We start from the raw sequence: 18860 nt of genomic DNA, 5'->3' as shown, positions 1-18860 counted from the left end.
AAAATAGGATGAATAGCAATAACGCATTCCAGATTGTGGGCTCTTGTATTTATCAGTAAAATTTATTCCAAAACTCAGCGTAAATGTATTCAGTTGGAATGGAAAAGAGTTCCTTATTTTTCAGAGTCAAAGTGATGTAGAGTGTCTTTGTTCTCTAGAAACTCTCTTCTTCTAGATGATAGGGAGGAAGGGTATTTTTCCATGCTTTCCACCAAATTAGTTCAAATTCCCCAGTGTCATAATGTGAGCTCTCTCTGATCTTCTAATTAGGCCTAAGTCTGGACACAATGGCTTAAGAATTTTTTTTTTTTTTGCCATTTGCAAAATATGTTTATTTTTTTATTTTAATTTTTTTATTTTAATTTATTAGTTTCAAGTGTACAAGACAAGGTAATACTTAGACGTTCATCATTATATCCCTCACACTGTGAACCCCCCTCCCCCCATCCACTATCCCTCCGACCTCGCACTGAACCATCACATTATATATATAAAATTATAGTTGGCATTCATTAATGTTTAGCTTCTGGTGTACAATGCCATGATCAGGTATCCACAGTATCCCTGAGATGGTCTCCCAAATAGGACACATGTCCATCGGATACCCAACAAAATCTTTACAACATTATTGAATACGTTCCCCAAATTAATTTTCAAAAAAACCCTGAGGCCATCTTGTGGTTACCAGCTGCTTCCTAATCCCTTCACCTTTCCCCTTATCCCCACCCCCCCCACCCGCCCATCTAACAACTCTCGGTTTTTTCTTTTTGTACCCAAAACTGTTTCTGATTAGTTCATTCACTTATTATTTTCTTTAGATTCCGCATATAAATGAGATCATATGGTACTTGTCTTCCTCTTTCTGACTTATTTCACTTAACATAATGTTCTCTAGATCCATCCATGTTGTTGCAAATGATAAGATTTCTTTCTTCTTTATGGCTGCGTAATACTCCATTGTATAAATGTACCACAGCTTCTTAATCCAGTCATCTACCGATGGGCATTTCGGTTGTTTCCATATCTTGGCTATTGTGTAAAGTGCTGCAATAAACATAGGAGTGCATACAGATTTTTGAATTGGAGTTTTGGATTTCTCCGGGTAGATGCCTAGGAGTGGAATTACTGGATCATAGGGTAGTTTCACTTTCAGATTCCTGAGATACCTCCATACTGTTTTCCATAATGGCTGCTTAAGAATTTTGAAAGTTACTTTTGCTCACAACAATGTCTGGCTTCAAGGAAGACTGTCTAGAGCTGGTGACTCAGATTCCCATTTTGTTAGTCAAAAATAGAAGAGTGACTTTTTTTTTTTTTTTTGTATCTTTTCTGAACCAATAATAGTAACCTTTACCAAATCAAATTACTGCTTCTGGCTAACTTAGACTCTTTTGAATGAATAATTCTCTCCCTACTGTATTTTAAATATTTCAGTTTTTAAGTCCTTGATTTTCAGATGTTTATAGGTAACCATAAACTCTGTAAGGGAATTAGACTGTAATTCAAATAAAAACACAGCGTGTGTGCGTGTGTGTGTGTAGTGTGTAATATCTTAGAAGAAAGCATTGATTAGTGTCTGATTCTTGTGTAATATTTTAACTAATTTTGATTTGGTAGAATATATCTTTAAAAATAGAAGATGTTTATGATACTAGAAATGTAATTAAGATCGAACTGCATGGTCTTGGAAAAAGTGGTGGAATTAACACATCCTATTTTGAAAGCTTAGTTTTATTGAAAATAAATTACAAAAACTAACTGTTATCCCAGGGAGAAAAAAACATAAGTGGCACAGAAATACACTCACATATACCAACATGTTGTGAAAAATTAAAGAGTTGTTAATATTGGTAATTGTAATGTTTAAAATATAAACCCATTTTAATTGGAAGAAAGGTAGCCTGATGAATTTAAAATCGGTTCATGATAAAAATTGTTTTCTGCAATTACATAAGAAGCATTGAACTTAGAACCAACTAAAATAGTGTAAATGTAGAGACCCCGATTCAAGATAAAATTATATATTTTTTAAATAAAATATTGTTTCTATATTGTCAACATTTTAGACAAAATGGGGTAGCTAACTAAACAGTTTTTCTCATCCTCTTATTAATTATCACATTTGGTCATGGCCTCTGGTCTTTGAACTATATGTTGGGTTCACTTAAAAGGTGTACTCGATTTTTTTTTTTTAGTGCCATGTACAGGTTGAAAATGCTTGCCATATCTTCACATATTTTTGTTATACTCCATACAATGAAAATACTGAGTACTTCAATTTCTGGAAAACAAAGGATTTTTTATGTAACATATTTCTTTAATTCTATGTAGACTTTAAATATGCAATTAATAGATGACTATTGATTGACATAATTACTGATGTACAAATTGTTTTCATTATTGATGAAAAAGTAAACTTTCATATGTCAGTTGAAAATACCAATTTTTATGTTGGATTTGGGGTATGGTTTTGGAAATTCTGAAGTAAAAATCATCTCTTATGAAACTTGGCATTTACCTTGTCATTCCTTTACCTATAACTGTGTGAGACCACTTTGGAAGTATATTTTTGAGATTTTACAGATCATTAATATCATTGTTGCTTAAAATTATAAGTGAGAATGGCTTTAAAAACTTATTCCATTAGTTAATATAAGGAGCATTTCTTTTTATTGTTATTGGGATGTCAGATAGTAACATGAACATTCAATAACCAATCTCAAATTCAGTTTGACAGAAGAATCAACAATTGTTGATAACTACATGTATTCAGAATAAACAGAATAAGGTAGAAAATAGTTTATAATATAACCTATGTTGGTCCTTTACCCCCCCCCCAGCTTTTTTGAGATATAATTGACATACGACATTGTGGAAGTTTAATGTATACAGTGTAATGATTTTATATACATATATATTGCAAAATGATTATGTTGGTCCTCACTTAATGAAAGCATTTTACATAACAAAGAATTCAATTTCATTTGTGTAGGCTTTTTAGACCTATTCTTCACGTTCTCTACTCCTAGAACTTTTAACCATCACTTTCAAGTGTGCTGAAATCAATTTTAATCATCAGGTAGGTCTTCCGAATCACACATTGTATTATATTCACATCAAGATGTAATTTTTTTAGCTTAAAATGCAACTGAAATATTTCTCTCTGGGTTTTTACCTCCAGTTTTCCCACTCCCATGCACCATGAATAGAAACCTGTTGCTATTGGAATGATGAAATACCAGCCTCAAATAAGACTGCCAATGAGATTACAAGGATTATGGAGCAAATGGCAAAAATAGAAAGAACAAACCATTTTCAGAACATAGTTCTTAGTGTTATTTTTATTTGGGATTTTTTTTCTTGATTCAAAAAATGTTTTAGATGCTTTAAAACACACACTCACACAATGAAAATATGTGTAACAGTTAACGATTTATAGACCAAATAATGTGCTTAAGTACCTTATGTGCATTATCTCATTTAATCCTAGTTTAATCCAATGAAGTTTAGATACTATTTTTAATCTAATTATGCAGATGGGGAAACAGAAGTTTAGATGAGTTATGTGGCAGATCAAGAAATTGAACCTAGGCCCGGCCTGGTGGCTCAGGCGGTTCTAACTCAGGCTTCTAACTCCGAAGGCTGCCGGTTCGATTCCCACATGGGCCAGTGGGCTCTCAACCACAAGGTTGCCAGTTCAACTCCTGGAGTCCAGCAAGAGATGGTGGGCAGCGCCCCCTGCAGCTAAGATTGAACACGGCACCTTGAGCTGAGCTGCCACTGAGCTCCTGGATGGCTCAGTTGGTTGGAGCACGTCCTCTCAACCACAAGGTTGCCGGTTCAACTCCTGCAAGGGATGGTGGGCTGCGCCCCCTGCAACTAGAAAAGGACAACTGGACCGGGAGCTGAGCTGCGCCCTCTACAACTAAGACTGAAAGGACAACTTGAAGCTGAACGGCACCCTCCACAACTAAGATTGAAAGGACAACAACTTGACTTGGAAAAAAGTCCTGGAAGTACACACTCTTCCCCAATAAAATCAAATCCTGTTCCCTTCGCCAATAAAATCTTAAAAAAAAAAAAAAAGCAATTGAACCTAAGAAGTAAAACTAGAGCTGGTCTTTAATAAGAAAGTTAAAAATTTAATAGTAATAATAGCAGACAGGAAAGATTTGTTGTTTACCTGTGATCAGACGAGCACCTGTTATAGTTGGTTAGTGATTGATTAAATATCTAAAAAATAAAAGCTAAATGGAAAACAACTTTTTATGAAAATAATTATACAGTATAATCATTGGCGATAAATTTTTATTTAATCAGGATTAAATTATAAAGAGACTTTTGCAGTAATCTTTTCTCAAGTATGATAGCATAATAGAAAATAATGTTAACTGTGGTTTTACAGAAGGTATGGAAACTCCATGACAGTTTTTATGCTGGTCCTTTTTAATGACCGTAAGCAAGAGAGTGAGCTCATTGAAATCTTCAGTGGTGAAGATGAGGGGTATCAGTCTGAGTCCAAACATGGAAGCACAACCAGCATAAGATAGTAAGAGACACAAAGGGATTTATTATGTGGGATTTGTTTTATGAAACAGTGAGGGCTGGTGAAGTACTCTCTAATACAGGTGGTCTGGAAAGAAAGGAAGGTCATGAGCAAGATGGAACCCCTTGGGCACTAGCTGTGGTTTCTAAACTCAGGGAAAACCTAAGCTCTCTTTAAAGGGCTCCCATGATTATCACTCACCCAGGGTAATCTCCCATTTGATTTGCTCAAAGTCAGTCAATTGGGGCTTTAATTCCATCTGTAAGATCTCTGCTTTTGTCTTGCGATGTAAGCCAGTTATGGGGGTGATGTCCCATTATGTTCATTAGCTCAGCTCACACACACGGGAGGGGATTATAGATATTGGAGGACTTCTCCTAAGGCTCTGTGACCTGCTTCCTGGCTGCTATGAGAAATCCCTCAGAGACCTTCCCAGCAGAAGAAATTTTTAATTCCCTTCTCTCCACAAACTCATCCACTAGAGAGTCTCAAGAGATTTTTGAACACCAGGGATAAAGAGAGCTTACAAAGTTATATTTATATATTTGCTACTCGGCCCTGAATGGGCTAAGGCTTGGCCTGGCCTGTCAGTGTCAGTAATTTCTTGGACCCTGTGACATTTTTAGACTCATATTTCACAGTGATCAACTGTTCTGTGCCTCAATGTAGTACCAAAAAGAAGCAAATAACAAAATTTTTTTGACCTTTTAACTTTCCTAACTTTAGCCATTGTTTGTCTTAAGGAGAACTGGCTATCACAAAAACAAACATTCCATCATCAAGGAGAAAGGCCTTTTTTTTCTTCCTATCAGCCACTTGACAGAATAATTGGGTAGAGTTAAGGGTGATTTCAATTAATGCTAGCAGAATCTCTCTGAACTAACTGGTCATATAATAAGAACATAATCCTACAGGATTAGTTTAAATTTCTTAATGTGTCTAGCTTAGTATATCCAATGCCTATATATCACTTAATAAGGACAGTTGTTCAGAAATAGTTTTGGCTTTATAATGAGCCAGTTTGGTATACTCAATGACCAAATACCACTTCATTATTTTTCAGGATGATTTGTTTTACTTTTGGAACCATTTTGATATTCATTTGAAAATTAGATTTTTCCAAGCATTCTTTTTATTTTTAAAAATTATTTATTGATTTTTCTTCATTTTTTCAAAATTAAAATTTTTTGGAGTGACAGTGGTCAACAAAACTACATAGGTTTCAAGTGTACAATTCTATGATACATCATCTATATATTGCATTATGTGTTCACCCCGATGGGATTATTTGAATACTGGGATTGGGAGTAGTTTGTAAGTATATCTTCTATGGGAAATCTGAAGGGCCATGTGATTTCTCTCAAAAAATTGAATCATCCATTTAACAGATGTTTACTGAGAATCTAGTATTTGCAGGCACTGTTCAAGTCTTGAGGCCATTTCTCTGATGGTTGAAGGACAGCAGACTATGAATATATATGAATCTAAGGAGAAAATATCTATCCACACAAAACTCCAAAGTGGGCTCACAACAGTCTGATACCTCAAGTCAGTAAGGCAGCAGCTTTCTTCTTCCTGAGCTATAGGCAGATTTAGCAGGGCAAGCCCAAGGCAAAAAACAGCTTTTACAAATCACCTGGGTACTGTTTGTCTTTAGAGAGAAATCTACTCTCCAATTTCTTCATGCTTCTGGTGCCTCTCAAGTGCCTTCAAATAGATTCTGAAAAGTGTTTTTTTTGAAAACTTATCATTGTTATCTATGGGAGGATTAGTCCAACTAAATTATTCTATAATTTCCCAAAGCTAGAATTACTTAAAAGAAAAATAAAATTTAAAAGGCGATGCCAAAACTAAAAGCCTCTAATTTAGATATATAGTATAGCTAATACAGAGTTTTTGTAAGATTATTACTTGCCTATTCTGGACACTTTATTTCTAGTTACACAGGCTAATTTTGTGTTAGATGTTTTTACCAGCTGTCCCGTTCTTGATTCATGTTATGCTTATTCTTGTGGTTGTTTGAAGTATCTATATTTTCACCTGAATTTCTCCTGAGCCTGAGCCACAGAAAATAACAGGAAATAAAAGGAGGACTTTGTTCTTTCATACAGCAAATAACCATATTCTTTTTTCCCCCTGATGTCCTGTTAGCAGTTCTTATCTGACTCGAGGATCACAGTAATTACTAAAACACAGTCATTATGAAGTTTCACAATTAAAATTTGTAGTTCAGGGAATAATGTGGACCACTTCAATAAAAAGCAAACAAAGCATAACTCTACAGTTAAAAATTCTGACCCTCAAACCAATCCACAAGCCTATAAATGGACTACAAACTAATTTACTTGGATAAAAGAAAAAAAAGGTAGAATGTTAGAGGCTCATTGTTTTGTTCTGAGGAGATAATTATATTATGTTTTTCTTTAGAATTTAATTTTCTTATTGATAGGATTGGTATAAATAGATTAGTAGTTTATCTTGTTTGATAGAATGAAATTGGAATGGTTTATTTGTTTTATTGTGGATTCTTAGAATAGTGTTTCAAGTTATTTGCATAATGGTTAAATCAACCTAATTTATAATTGCATTCATTTTTCTCATATGGCTTTGACCTTAAGAATTTCACCTCATTTTAATTCTGATTTTCAATTGTTGATGGAGTTTTCATAATAATTTTTGAGTTATTAATTATTAGTAGAATATGCAAATGACATGAAAAATCTATCAGAATTTTGTTTTATTTGAATTGTTCATTTTTGTAAAACAGACATGAATTTTATTCCAATCTAATCTTTAAACACATTATATAACTATTACTAATTTCGAACAACAGTCAAATAACCAAAAGTATAGAAGACACAGTAAACTTAACAAGGAAAGTTAGACTAAAGAGAAGAATAAGAAACCACTAAAAGGAGGTACTGCAACCAAAATAATACTAGATTTTTTCACTGTTATTTTAAGGACTACGTAGAACTTCAAGACATACTGAGCTGCTGAAGATCAGGATTAAACATGGGAGGGAAAATTGAAAAGGAGCAGAGAGAAAGCGTTAAAATATAGGGACTTGAAAGAAGCATTTAGCTGGTATCAGAGGAGCGATTGCTTCTTCATAGCAGAAGGAGCTTAGCATAGAAGCCCCTTAGGAGTGAGTAACTGTAGTTCAAGTTGGAAATTGCAACATCGGAAACTGAATTATACCGTGTTTCCCTGAAAGTAAGACCTAGCTGGACAATCAGCTCTAATGCCGCTTTTGGAGCAAAAATTAATATAAGACACGGTATGATATGATATGATATGATACGATATGATATAAGACCCGATCTTATAGTAAAATAAGACTGGGACTTGTATTAACTTTTGCTCCAAAACACGCATTAGAGCTGATTTGTCCAGCTAGGTCTTATTTTCAGGGAAACATGGTAGTAGTTTTGATTAGTTCAAAATAAATCATCATGAATATCCTTGTTAAATCATCATCATTATCAACACCATTTTCATGATCAAAATCATTAAAATGTATTAAGTGTTTATTTTGTCTCAGGCACTGTGCTGAAAAGTTTACATGCATTATTTCATTTTCTCTGATACTATGCAGGAGATACTTTTGTTAGCTTATTTCTCAGATGAGAAAGTTGAGGCTTAAAAGGTTTAATTACGTTAGCCTAAGGTCCCAGAGATAATAAGTGGCAGAGATTTTATTTAACCAAATTTTCTGTGCCCCAAACCTATGCTGATAAAGACAAAAAAAATCTGGAAAGAATATGAAGCTAATTTTAAGATCTCTGATTTGCAGTTTGCCATTAAGCAATATACAATTTTCTGTTATGCCCAAAATAATTTTCTACCAGTGTGAATAATTCAAGAATATGTAATTTAGTTTTGCAATTTCCTTCTTCAATTTTTGGTGGAGGTTGAACTGCTAGAATAAAATATTTGACCATTATTATTTCAGGGAATTTCAGAGGGCTGAATTTTTCAACGGACATATTTATAACAAGGCAAATTCTTTCCATCTAAGCTAGTATTTTTAAAACTTTTGCTTATCTTCTTTTCCTCCTTAGGAAAAATTGGATGCAGGGGTGAGAAAAGAAGTTGATGGCATGGGGACCTCTGAGATAAAGTATGGAGACTCAGTATGCTACATACAACATGTAAACACAGGCCTGTGGCTGACTTACCAGTCTGTGGACATGAAATCTGTGAGAATGGGAGCCATACAACGTAAGGTAAGGTGGTGGAGAAACACTATTTATAGCGGCCACTTTTTAGGACTTAAAAAAAACACAAACACAAGGCAAAAAGAGGTAGTGAACGCTCTCAGCTGCCTGCTAAGGTTCATTACTGACATGCCGAAGGTCAAATACCATCATCATAAATTCTTTGGTTTTTGTAAGATAAACATGGCTAGATGTTACATCACTGATTTAAATATTAAATGAAGCAATATACTCCTGTCTGGATTCTAACTTAGTCTACCTAATTCACTTTGTCTTCAGTGCTACTGCTGGGATTGTCTCTAACATGCAGGCGTGCTCTTTCATTCTCACCTCGGAGCCCTTCTCTGAGTCCCTTTACAAGACCACACTTTTTTTTTTTTTTATACAAAATTGCACCACTTTAATTAAGGCTTTTAGTTTACATTTGGCCACCTCAAAGTCGTTGTAACATTAGGTTGGTCAATTTAAATACTGTGGCTCCCTGTTGGATAGACACACAATCTTTACACGAAGACCACACTTTTTAATGGTGATGCGACACCCTTCCCAACCCGCCCCTCATCTCCTCTGTTTTTTGTGCTTTCGCTAATCTCTAGGCATTGTCTTCGTTTCCCCAGTATGCCACTCAATATGCTGGGGAACTCAAAACCAAAACACATAGTGTTTACATATCTGTTTCTTTGCATATACTGTTTTCTCGAGTTTGAGTACTCTGTAAAACTTTTTTTCTCCACCCAATTCCTATCCATCCTCCAGAGATTAAGTTTAAAGTTAATCTTAGAAGTTCTTTCTATCTCAATTTATCCTCTACACTTTCCTTTGTATTCTCATAATATTTGTGTATAACTTATTAAATTTTTTATACCCTCCTTGTGCTACTTTATTTACTAGGCTCCATGCCTCTTCCTCCTTCCTAATTTGTGAGCTCCCGTGGGGCAAGTACATAGTGCTCAACTGTTCATAATTCATATTTTTACACCAACATGTAACGCAGTGCTCAGAACCAATCAAATAAGACGAATGTCAAAAATGTGAGGCCTTGGAAAGGAAGACTTCAGTGGGGCAGAAAATTTTATTTTCAGTAGCTTTATTAATTGTAACATATACACAGCCCCGTGTAGATTGCTCAGCGTTACTGTGATCTGTTTTGAATGACTAGTGCTGATTTCAATGAAGTTGGAGGCTGATTCTGCTTTGATGGGGTTGGGCTGAAAAGCATTCCTGTCTTGCCATCCTCAAAGCTTCGGATGGAGATCCTGGGTCAGCTGTCCTGTAGACCCATGTCCAACTGGGTTACTACTGTTACTTATTTCCAAACTTTAGAGGTAAAATTTATATACGCTGAAATGCAAACAACTCCCTGTCTCCCCGAAAATAAGACTGAGTCTTATATTAATTTGTGCTCCAAAAGACGCATTAGAGCTTCTGTTCAGGGGATGTCATCCTGAAAAATCATGCTAGGGCTTATTTTCTGGTTAGGTCTTCTTCTGGGGGAAACATGGTAATTATAGAATTTGGGTAAATGGATACATTTGTGTGACCCACGCGCATCACAATATGGGACATTTCCATTTCCCCAGAAAACTGCCCGACATGCCATCCCAGGCTAGTCCTGCTTCTTCTCCACAGAAGCAGCTGCTTTGGTGATCGTTTCCCCACCATGGGTTACTTTTGCCTGATGGAGAACTTCAAATAAATGAAATCACACAGCATGCTCCCCTTTGTATGTAGTGTTCCTGACTTTATCCCATTGTTTCACGTTGGGAACCAAAGAGTTGAAGCTGCTTTTTGAAGTCTTCAAAAGCCAAAGAGCCAAGAGATTAGACAAAGTTCAGTTGACGGGGGAGGAACAAAAAGGAAAAGGCTTTTTGAAGTCTTCAAAAGCCAAAGAGCCAAGAGATTAGACAAAGTTCAGTTGACGGGGGAGGAACAAAAAGGAAAAGGCACGGCCAGGGTGTATAATCGTGACTTACTGTCTGTCTCCATTGCTAGGCTCTGGGGATGGGAACCACATCTCTTATTTCTGTATTCTCAATATCTTGCACAGTGCCTAAGCCGGAGTTGATGCTCAGTCAGTGATTCTTGAATGAAACAAGTATTTTCAAGGTTGTAGTAACAGTTGCGTTGATGAGATTCCACAGGTACCTGCTAGCTTGGTCTCCAACGGTGTTAGCATAGCAGAGCTTTGGGTCCTCTCAGGGCTGTGTTAGCATCTGGAAGGTGAATAGCTACTGTCCAAATTGTGGCAAAAGAGTTTGAATGGGCTTCAAGTAAATTTTTATTTTAATAATGATATTTGGCCATGGATGGATCTTGTATCAGCTTTAGCAAATTTTTTTCTTTATCTGTTTTTCTAAATAGTTTATTTTGAAAAAGTTCAAGCATTCAAAAAAATCAAAGACTACTTAGTCAATGAACATCCATATACCATCAAATTAGATTAAACAATTATTAATAATCTGCAATATTTGCTTTCCTCCATCCTTCTCTTCTTCCTCCTCTCTCTCAATGCGTATGTGTATATACACATCCACACATCCACAATACCATTCTTATCCCTAATAAATAATGATAATTCCATTGCATCATCTAACATTCTGTTCCTATTCACATTCTATTGTCCCAAGAATGTCTTTTAGAGCTCACTTTAAATCAGGATCCAATCAAAGTTCATATATTTATTTATTTTTCATATATATATTTTTAATTGGGGAATATTGGGTAACAGTATGTTTCTCCAGGGCTCATCAGCTTCAAGTCTTCCTTCAATCTCGTTGTGGAGGGCGCAGCTCAACTCCAAGTCCACTTGCCGTGTTCAATCTTTAGTTGCAGGGGGCGCAGCCCACTATCCCTTGTTAAGAGCTCGCGCTCTAACCAACTGAGCTATCCGGCATTTGTTTATTTTTTATGCTTCTTTAGTCTCTTTTAATCTAGAACAGTTCCTCACCTTATTTTTGTCCCGCGCCACTGAGTTTCTTAAGAATCCAGGCCAGTTACAGAATGTGCCATGTACAGATGTGTCTGATTGTTTTTGCCTTTTGCCTTTGTTCCTTGTAATTCCGATAAACTTGAAATTAGTTCTGGGCTGTGCTGTCCATATCAGTAGCTGTTATCCTCATGTAGCTATTTGGTGCCTTAATATGGCTAGTGCTACAGGTCCTGAATTTTTAGTTTCGTTTAATTAATTTTAATTAATTTCAATTTACAAACATATGCTTTAATCAATGATTAAGTTATTAGAAAACTTACATATGTTTTGAACAAGTCACGTATGGAAACGTACTTTTCTAACTATATAAATGTTATGAAGTCTTAAAAATCAAGTGTTTTCAATAATAATTTGGTATCCAAATCAAGATATTCTATCAATATAAAAACACACTAGATTCTGAAGACACAGCATAAAAAAAATGTAACATTTACCATTAACAAACAAGGCTGTATATTTATTACATATTGACATAATATCTTGTACATATCAGGATAAATAAAATATATTATTAAAATTAGTTTTACCTTTTAAAAAAACTTATTAATATGGGTTTCAGAAAATTCAAAGCTACACATTTTAGAAATACCTCTGCCTTCTATGTGCTTCCTTCCAGTCATTGCCATTCTCAAGAGTAAACACTATCATTGCTTGTGAGGCCAGAGATGAGTTTTGCTGTTGGGCTTTTTATTTTATTGACAGTGATTTTATTGGATTTGTCTTACCACATTCTATGTTGTTAAACCTCAGTATTTACCACAAAGGTAAACGTTCAAAATAGATTTCACAAGTCATAAGGAACTGAAAGAATAAACAAAGCAAAAGTCTTAATTCAGATATATATACACATATATAATTAACGTTTATTGGGGTGACAATTGTTAGTAAAGTTATGTAGATTTCAGGTGTACAATTTTGTATTACATCATCTATAAATCATGTTGTGTGTTCACCACCCAGGGTCAGTTAATTAAGAACTCAAAATTAGGAAATGCATCAGTCACCAAGGGTGTTTAATCAGCACGCTTAGGTCTTTTTAAAACTGAGAGGAGAATTGTTCAACCACATCTTTGGTTTCTGTTTTCGTTCAGTTCAGCAGTTTCTTTCTCAGGAACATGGCTGGTTCCTCTTCTCTATGGCCACCACCTTCCCTGTCAGAATGTGTACCTTTCTTTCCTTGTCTCTATACATTTTACTTCTCAATTATGTTCACCAAGTTACTCATTTTGTTTTCCTTGGCACTGTTCTTTAAGTTTGTTCTTTAAGCTTGTTCAGTGCCTTTGAAATTTTTGTTTTCTTATAGTTTCATATTTCGCACCAAGATCACTTTTTATCTCAGCTTGCTCTCTTCTCATCTATTCTGGTTGTTCACCTCAGCATGTTTTCTCATGGATTTTCACTCCTATTTCATAGTTGTCATACCTTCTTGTGTCCTGTGGACAATTATATTAAAGTAGTATCTTGCTTTTCCTATTTTACTTAGATTTTTTTAAAAATTAGGAATTATTGCTGTTTTATCAATTAAAGGGAGATTAAAATGTTTTAGTGTCTTTTAATTTGTTTATAAATAAGTTAATAGACATCATGATATTGAAGAATCTTTAAATTCATAGACTAAATCCTATTTGGCCATAATTTATTATTATTTTGAAATCTTGTTAGATTCTCTTTAATTTAGAATCATTACACATATTAGGTGAAATCAATTTTTCATTGTTTATACATGATGAAATTTGAATTTCATACAATTTTCATGTGTCATGAATTTTTTTTTCAGGTCTCTTTTCTACCCTTTAAAAATGTAAAAACCATTCTTAGCTCACAAGCTTTACAAAAATAGTCAATAGGTTACAACCTATTTGCTGACTCCTGGTCAAGACTAATCTACCATTAAGAGTATCTGTTCTTTGAAGGTTTCTGAGAACTCACTTGTGATATTATTTAGTTCTAGGTCTTTTAAATATTAGATTTTCAATTTCCTTTCCAATCTCTTTTAAATAAACTTATCAAATTCTCTGCTTCGTTGGGGGGATTGCTTTCAATGATTCTTAATTCACTAGGAAGCCGTCCATTTCCTCTGGGGTACTCAGTTATGTTTGTTTTCATTTTTCAATTGTATTTTTTTGCCCTTGAATTCCACACAATATTGTCTTAGTATAATTTTAATGTCTTTTGTATCTTATATTGTATTCTCTGTTTTTGCTTTCTTCCTATTTTATTTTTAGCCTGGTTTGTGAGTTTATCTATTGTATTTATCTTAAAGAATCAAATGTGGGGCTTTTTAAAAACATTCTTTCTAGTAGTTTATTTGATTCTAGTTCATTAATTCCTTTTTTATTTTCATTGATCCTCCTTTCAACATTGTTTTTTTTTCTTCAGAGTCTTAAAATGAGTAATATATTCCTTCATTTTAGTCATTTTTTTCTTTGTCAATGAAGCATTTAAGGCTGTAAAATTCCCTTTGGATACTGATATGTCTCTGTTTCATTGTATAAGGAGTTTCATTTTACAGGGCTCTTTATATAGTTTATAATTTTAGTTCTCATAACTAATTTTTAATTCAGTGCACCTGAATTCAGTGTACTAAATGTCTGCTTAAGTGTTGAGTGAAGAAAGCTGGCTACAAATGGTTGCCCACTACATGGTTCCATTTATATTTATTAAACAAATGACCTTTGCTGTTGAAAATCAGAGAGGTGGAGACCCTTGTGGAGAACGGGAGCACTAGGGGAGATTTTAAGGTACTTTAATGTTCTCTTGATCTACCCAGATTGATTATACAATATGTTCACTTTATGACAAGTATTCAGCTGTTCACTTAAGGTTTCTATACTTCTGTCTCTTCATGTCATACTTTCATAGGAAGTTCAAAAATGAAAAGCCTAACAAAAAGAACTCATAAAATAAAAATGCCTTTTTTTAAAGAGCTTACATGCCTTAGAAACATTGTTCATACTCATAATAGGCAGTCTGTGTTCAGAGCTACTGTATAATGGGTATGACTGTAATGACTTCCTGTGCTGTTTCAATCAGAGTTTGTTAGACTGTGGATAAGTCATTGACCATAGACATGTGAAAACACTCGGGTGTTTGTTTTGCTCAACTCAGTACAATAACTGACTCGTTCTTTAAAACAATAACTGAATGACCATATTGAAGGACTAGTTTGTACAGAGACCTACGTCTTGTTTTACGTATACACATAGCTTTACAGTCCCTTCCAGCTGTCTTTTGATCGCATTCTTATCACCTTTTCAAGTGCACATCTTATTAACCCCCATTTGGAAAAGAGATGTTGGGAGTAATGGCGTTATTTCTGCTTTCTGACAGGCTATTATGCATCATGAAGGCCACATGGATGATGGCATAAATTTATCTAGATCTCAGCACGAAGAGTCGCGGACAGCACGGGTCATCCGGAGCACAGTCTTCCTGTTCAACAGATTTATAAGGTACATTTATTTTCTTTTGTTGTGGTTGTTTGACATTTTATTTCAGGCTCCTTATTGGATTTCCAAATAAACAATTCTAAAATATACTACGGCTGTGATCTCATTCAATTGGGAAATGCAGCCGAACAAGTTAGAAAGTCCTGGTTAGATGATTTTATGTTTTTCTTTTAAATGGACATTTTTGAAAGAAATGTGCTTTCAGAAATTTCATTTGTAACTTGTAATTGAGAGCTATAGGTCAGGATTATTCTATAAGATATCCTTATGCTCGACCTATTTAATTTCCTTTTACACTGAGGTAATACTTTGTGAGTTTTGAACTGTATTTTTAAAAAAAATTAAGCCTAGATATCTGTGAGCCTAAATACTTTGTGAATTTTGAACTATATTTAAAAAATAAAGTGATTCTTGTAATGACTAAGTTTTCCCACCTAGTAATGGAAATAATTGAATATCTACAAATTAAATCAAGCTTGTGGCCTGTGTTTCTGATAACATTATATCAATATATACACTGACTGTGATGAATATCATATTTTTTTAAACTTTGCCAGTTTGATGGGGGGAAAAAGTTATGTTTGTGTGTGTACACACACATTTATATTTATAATTATAATTATTTTTTAAAATTTGCTTTTATTTGAGAACTGTGAAAAGGGTATATTTCCTGTTTGTTGACTAGATTTCTTCATTTTCTTTTGTGGTTTACCCTATTAATTATTAATATTTCTATTAGGCTGTTATGAGCTTGTGTTATGTTAGAGATTTTAATTTTCTGTCACCATATATAAATTGCAAATATTTTCCTAATTTATTGGTTTGAAAACTAATTTTAAGGTGTTTCTTTTGCCATAGTAATTTACTCAATAAATCGTGTTTTGGTTTTACAGCATATAAAGACCTTCACCACCCAAGATTATATAAATATTCACTTAACTATTGTTTTTTTTTATAAACCATTGCACTCTGTATATGTGTGCACCGTGTGCACACTTTTGTGAAACCAAAGACTGTGTGCAAACAACTCAGGGGGTCTTCGTGCTCACCTGCCGACCTACCTATGGCCTAGAAATTCTCCCAAGTCAGTGAACTGGGGCAATTGTACGACTCACCTTGTTTGTTTCTTCTTTCTCAGGCATTCATGTCCTTTATTCTTTGATATCAGTGTCTTGAAATGTGTTTTTTCCCCAATATTTTGTCTGTTTTGTGGGGAGTAAGGTGGTGGTGGGGTGTTCAGAGAAAGTGAATCCTGTCACTGTTACTTTCTTTTGGCCAAAAGAAACTCAAGTATAGCTGATGCAATTCTGACTTTAGGATGAGATTCCAAGTTTCCTCAGCAAATGTAGTACATGGTCTCTGCCAGGTCTGTTTTGCTATATTTATGTATGTATACTTTAGGTTTCTTGTCACAAACCCATCACCAAATTACCATCTTTTCCTGAATTATCTGGCACCTGCTTTTAAGTGTCTGTCTCCCCTGTGGCCTCCTAACAAATGCCCTGGAGGAACATGATGAGTCTGTTGCCTTCTCTTACACTTAACTGACTTTAATTGTGCATTACTTGTTCAAATATGAAATTTTAATTAAGTTTTGTATTTTTATTTTCTTTCTAGAATATTTACCCTTAGTTATATTATTTAATTCATCTTATTTATTTATATTTCCACATATCGTATGCCGGTTTTACTTATATGCTCAGTATTACTGAACTATCAGAAGTCCTGAATTTATACAAACTTTTGGTATGTGTCAGAAACTTTGAAAAGTTTTACATAATTCTAGAACATTGTAAAGGGCATGTTATTTTAAGTAACATAATCTGATTCTTCTGTCATATTCATGAAAGCACCAAAATCTTTAAAATTTCAGTATCTTTACAACATTTGTATCCCTGTAGGTTTCAAAGTAAATTATTTTTAAATATCCATTTTATTAATGTGAATATATTTACCATGAAGAGCCTCATTTTAGAAATGTGTATGCAGACATCTCTTGTTTTACTTCTTAGAGTGCAAGTCAAGATGATTTTGTTTTTGTTATGACACCTGCCTTGTGTCTCTCTCCCAGGTCATGGTAGTGGTAGTGGGGTTTGTATGTGTGTTTGCTTTAGTGTTGTGTACATGGGAAGGGAGTCTATTTTTATGGATTGTAAAATACATACATATGTATGTGTGTGTATGTATCTGTATATATATATATATATATATATATATATATGATACATTTGCTCAGTATTACTGAACTATTACTGAACTATTATATATATATTTAGATAGATAGATATAGATATAGATATATATATACACACAGATACATGCACACACACATGTATATGTATACATACACACACACAAACACACATATAAAAACATTTCTCCCTCTAGGTATATTAATAAATGTATTCTGGAAGTAAATGGGAGAAGGGAGGAATCTGTGTCTGTTAGGTAGTGATATGGCTTAATCTTCAAATTACAAAATATAAAGATGGAATTCAGGGCTTTAATTTTTGCTCTGACATAGTGTGGTTCTACTACCACCTTTAGTTTTCCCTAATTATTTTCTCTTCATATTTTTGTCTTTAATAAATTTAGATGACAAATATCTCTATATTAGATGGAAGTTCTAAAACTAGGCATAATTAACAATTTTACAGTTTTAGCATTCATCTGAGAAGAGCTTTGCCTAGAGAGTAATGAAATGATTATATTTCTGATAGCAGATATATTCAACTTAATAACCTAAAAACCGACATTTACTGTTGGTTTTCTTTAAGTTTTAAAATGTAGACATTATATTTGAATCACTTAAATTCCTTCACTTTAGTGTGATGAGAGTTGTGTGACTTTGTTATAAATGTATTTATCATTCAACTAGAGTTAATAGGATAAAATGTTTACAAAAGAAATATTTCATTACATATGAATTTTCATTCTAAACCAGGAGAAAAAATTGTTTTTTGAAAAGTCATTTCTGTTGCTTTTTGTGCATTCAAAAACTTAGAGATGATAATACTAGGTAATAGATGAATTCCATTGATGTAATTGATTTGAAATTTCAGGCAAACTTTAGAATAGTCATGCAGTTTTACTATTTCCGTTTTGAGGATGAGGTCAAAATTATCAGTAAGTTTATATAAATTATGATACATTTTAAATAATATTTTTGAGCATCATAAAGTTCGAAGGTAAGCTAATACTCAGTTATAAGGCTTTTATTGTTTTCAAAAATGTAATTTCCAATACTGTCAGATAATTAGCCAGAAACATTTCCTTGGAATAAAATATTGCTGTATAATTTTGCTGATACAGAGAGCAGGAAAGGAAGTATAATATTTTTATACATTAAATTTTATCATGACAAATGTGAATATTATTATATCAACTTTAGCATAGGCATTCTTTCATTCCTTTATGGTGTGTGTTGTATATGTTTTAATAAACTTTTGATTTTGGAAAAATTTTGATTTATAAACACCATGTGTTCAAATTCTTTCCAGAAACACTCAAAGCTTGAGTTTTAAAACTCAGAATCTCAGAAAGCTCAACAAATTATCACATTTACTGCCAATAATATGTTTTTCCTCAAAGGCTGGAAAATGCAACATCATGCAATTTCTAAATTCAATTTTAAATACGTTTCTTTCAGGTATTAG

At 33.8% G+C, this 18860-nt stretch overlaps 1 protein-coding gene across 4 annotated transcripts in view; it reads left to right on the top strand.

Moving 5' to 3' along the window:
• The window catches only part of RYR2 (ryanodine receptor 2), a 567940-nt gene that overhangs the window by 277428 nt on the left and 271652 nt on the right, over window positions 1-18860 (top strand). For all 4 annotated transcript variants that reach the window (XM_081039034.1, XM_081039033.1, XM_081039032.1 and 1 more), the window contains exons 13-14: window positions 8611-8775; window positions 15086-15207. In XM_081039034.1, coding sequence (XP_080895160.1) covers window positions 8611-8775; window positions 15086-15207 — 287 coding nt within the window. The remainder of the gene's footprint in view (window positions 1-8610; window positions 8776-15085; window positions 15208-18860) is intronic.

The sequence above is a fragment of the Rhinolophus hipposideros genome (assembly GCF_964194185.1).
Source record: "Rhinolophus hipposideros genome assembly, chromosome: 26".
Lineage (NCBI taxonomy): Eukaryota > Metazoa > Chordata > Mammalia > Chiroptera > Rhinolophidae > Rhinolophus > Rhinolophus hipposideros.
This window is presented reverse-complemented; position numbering and strand designations above follow the sequence as displayed.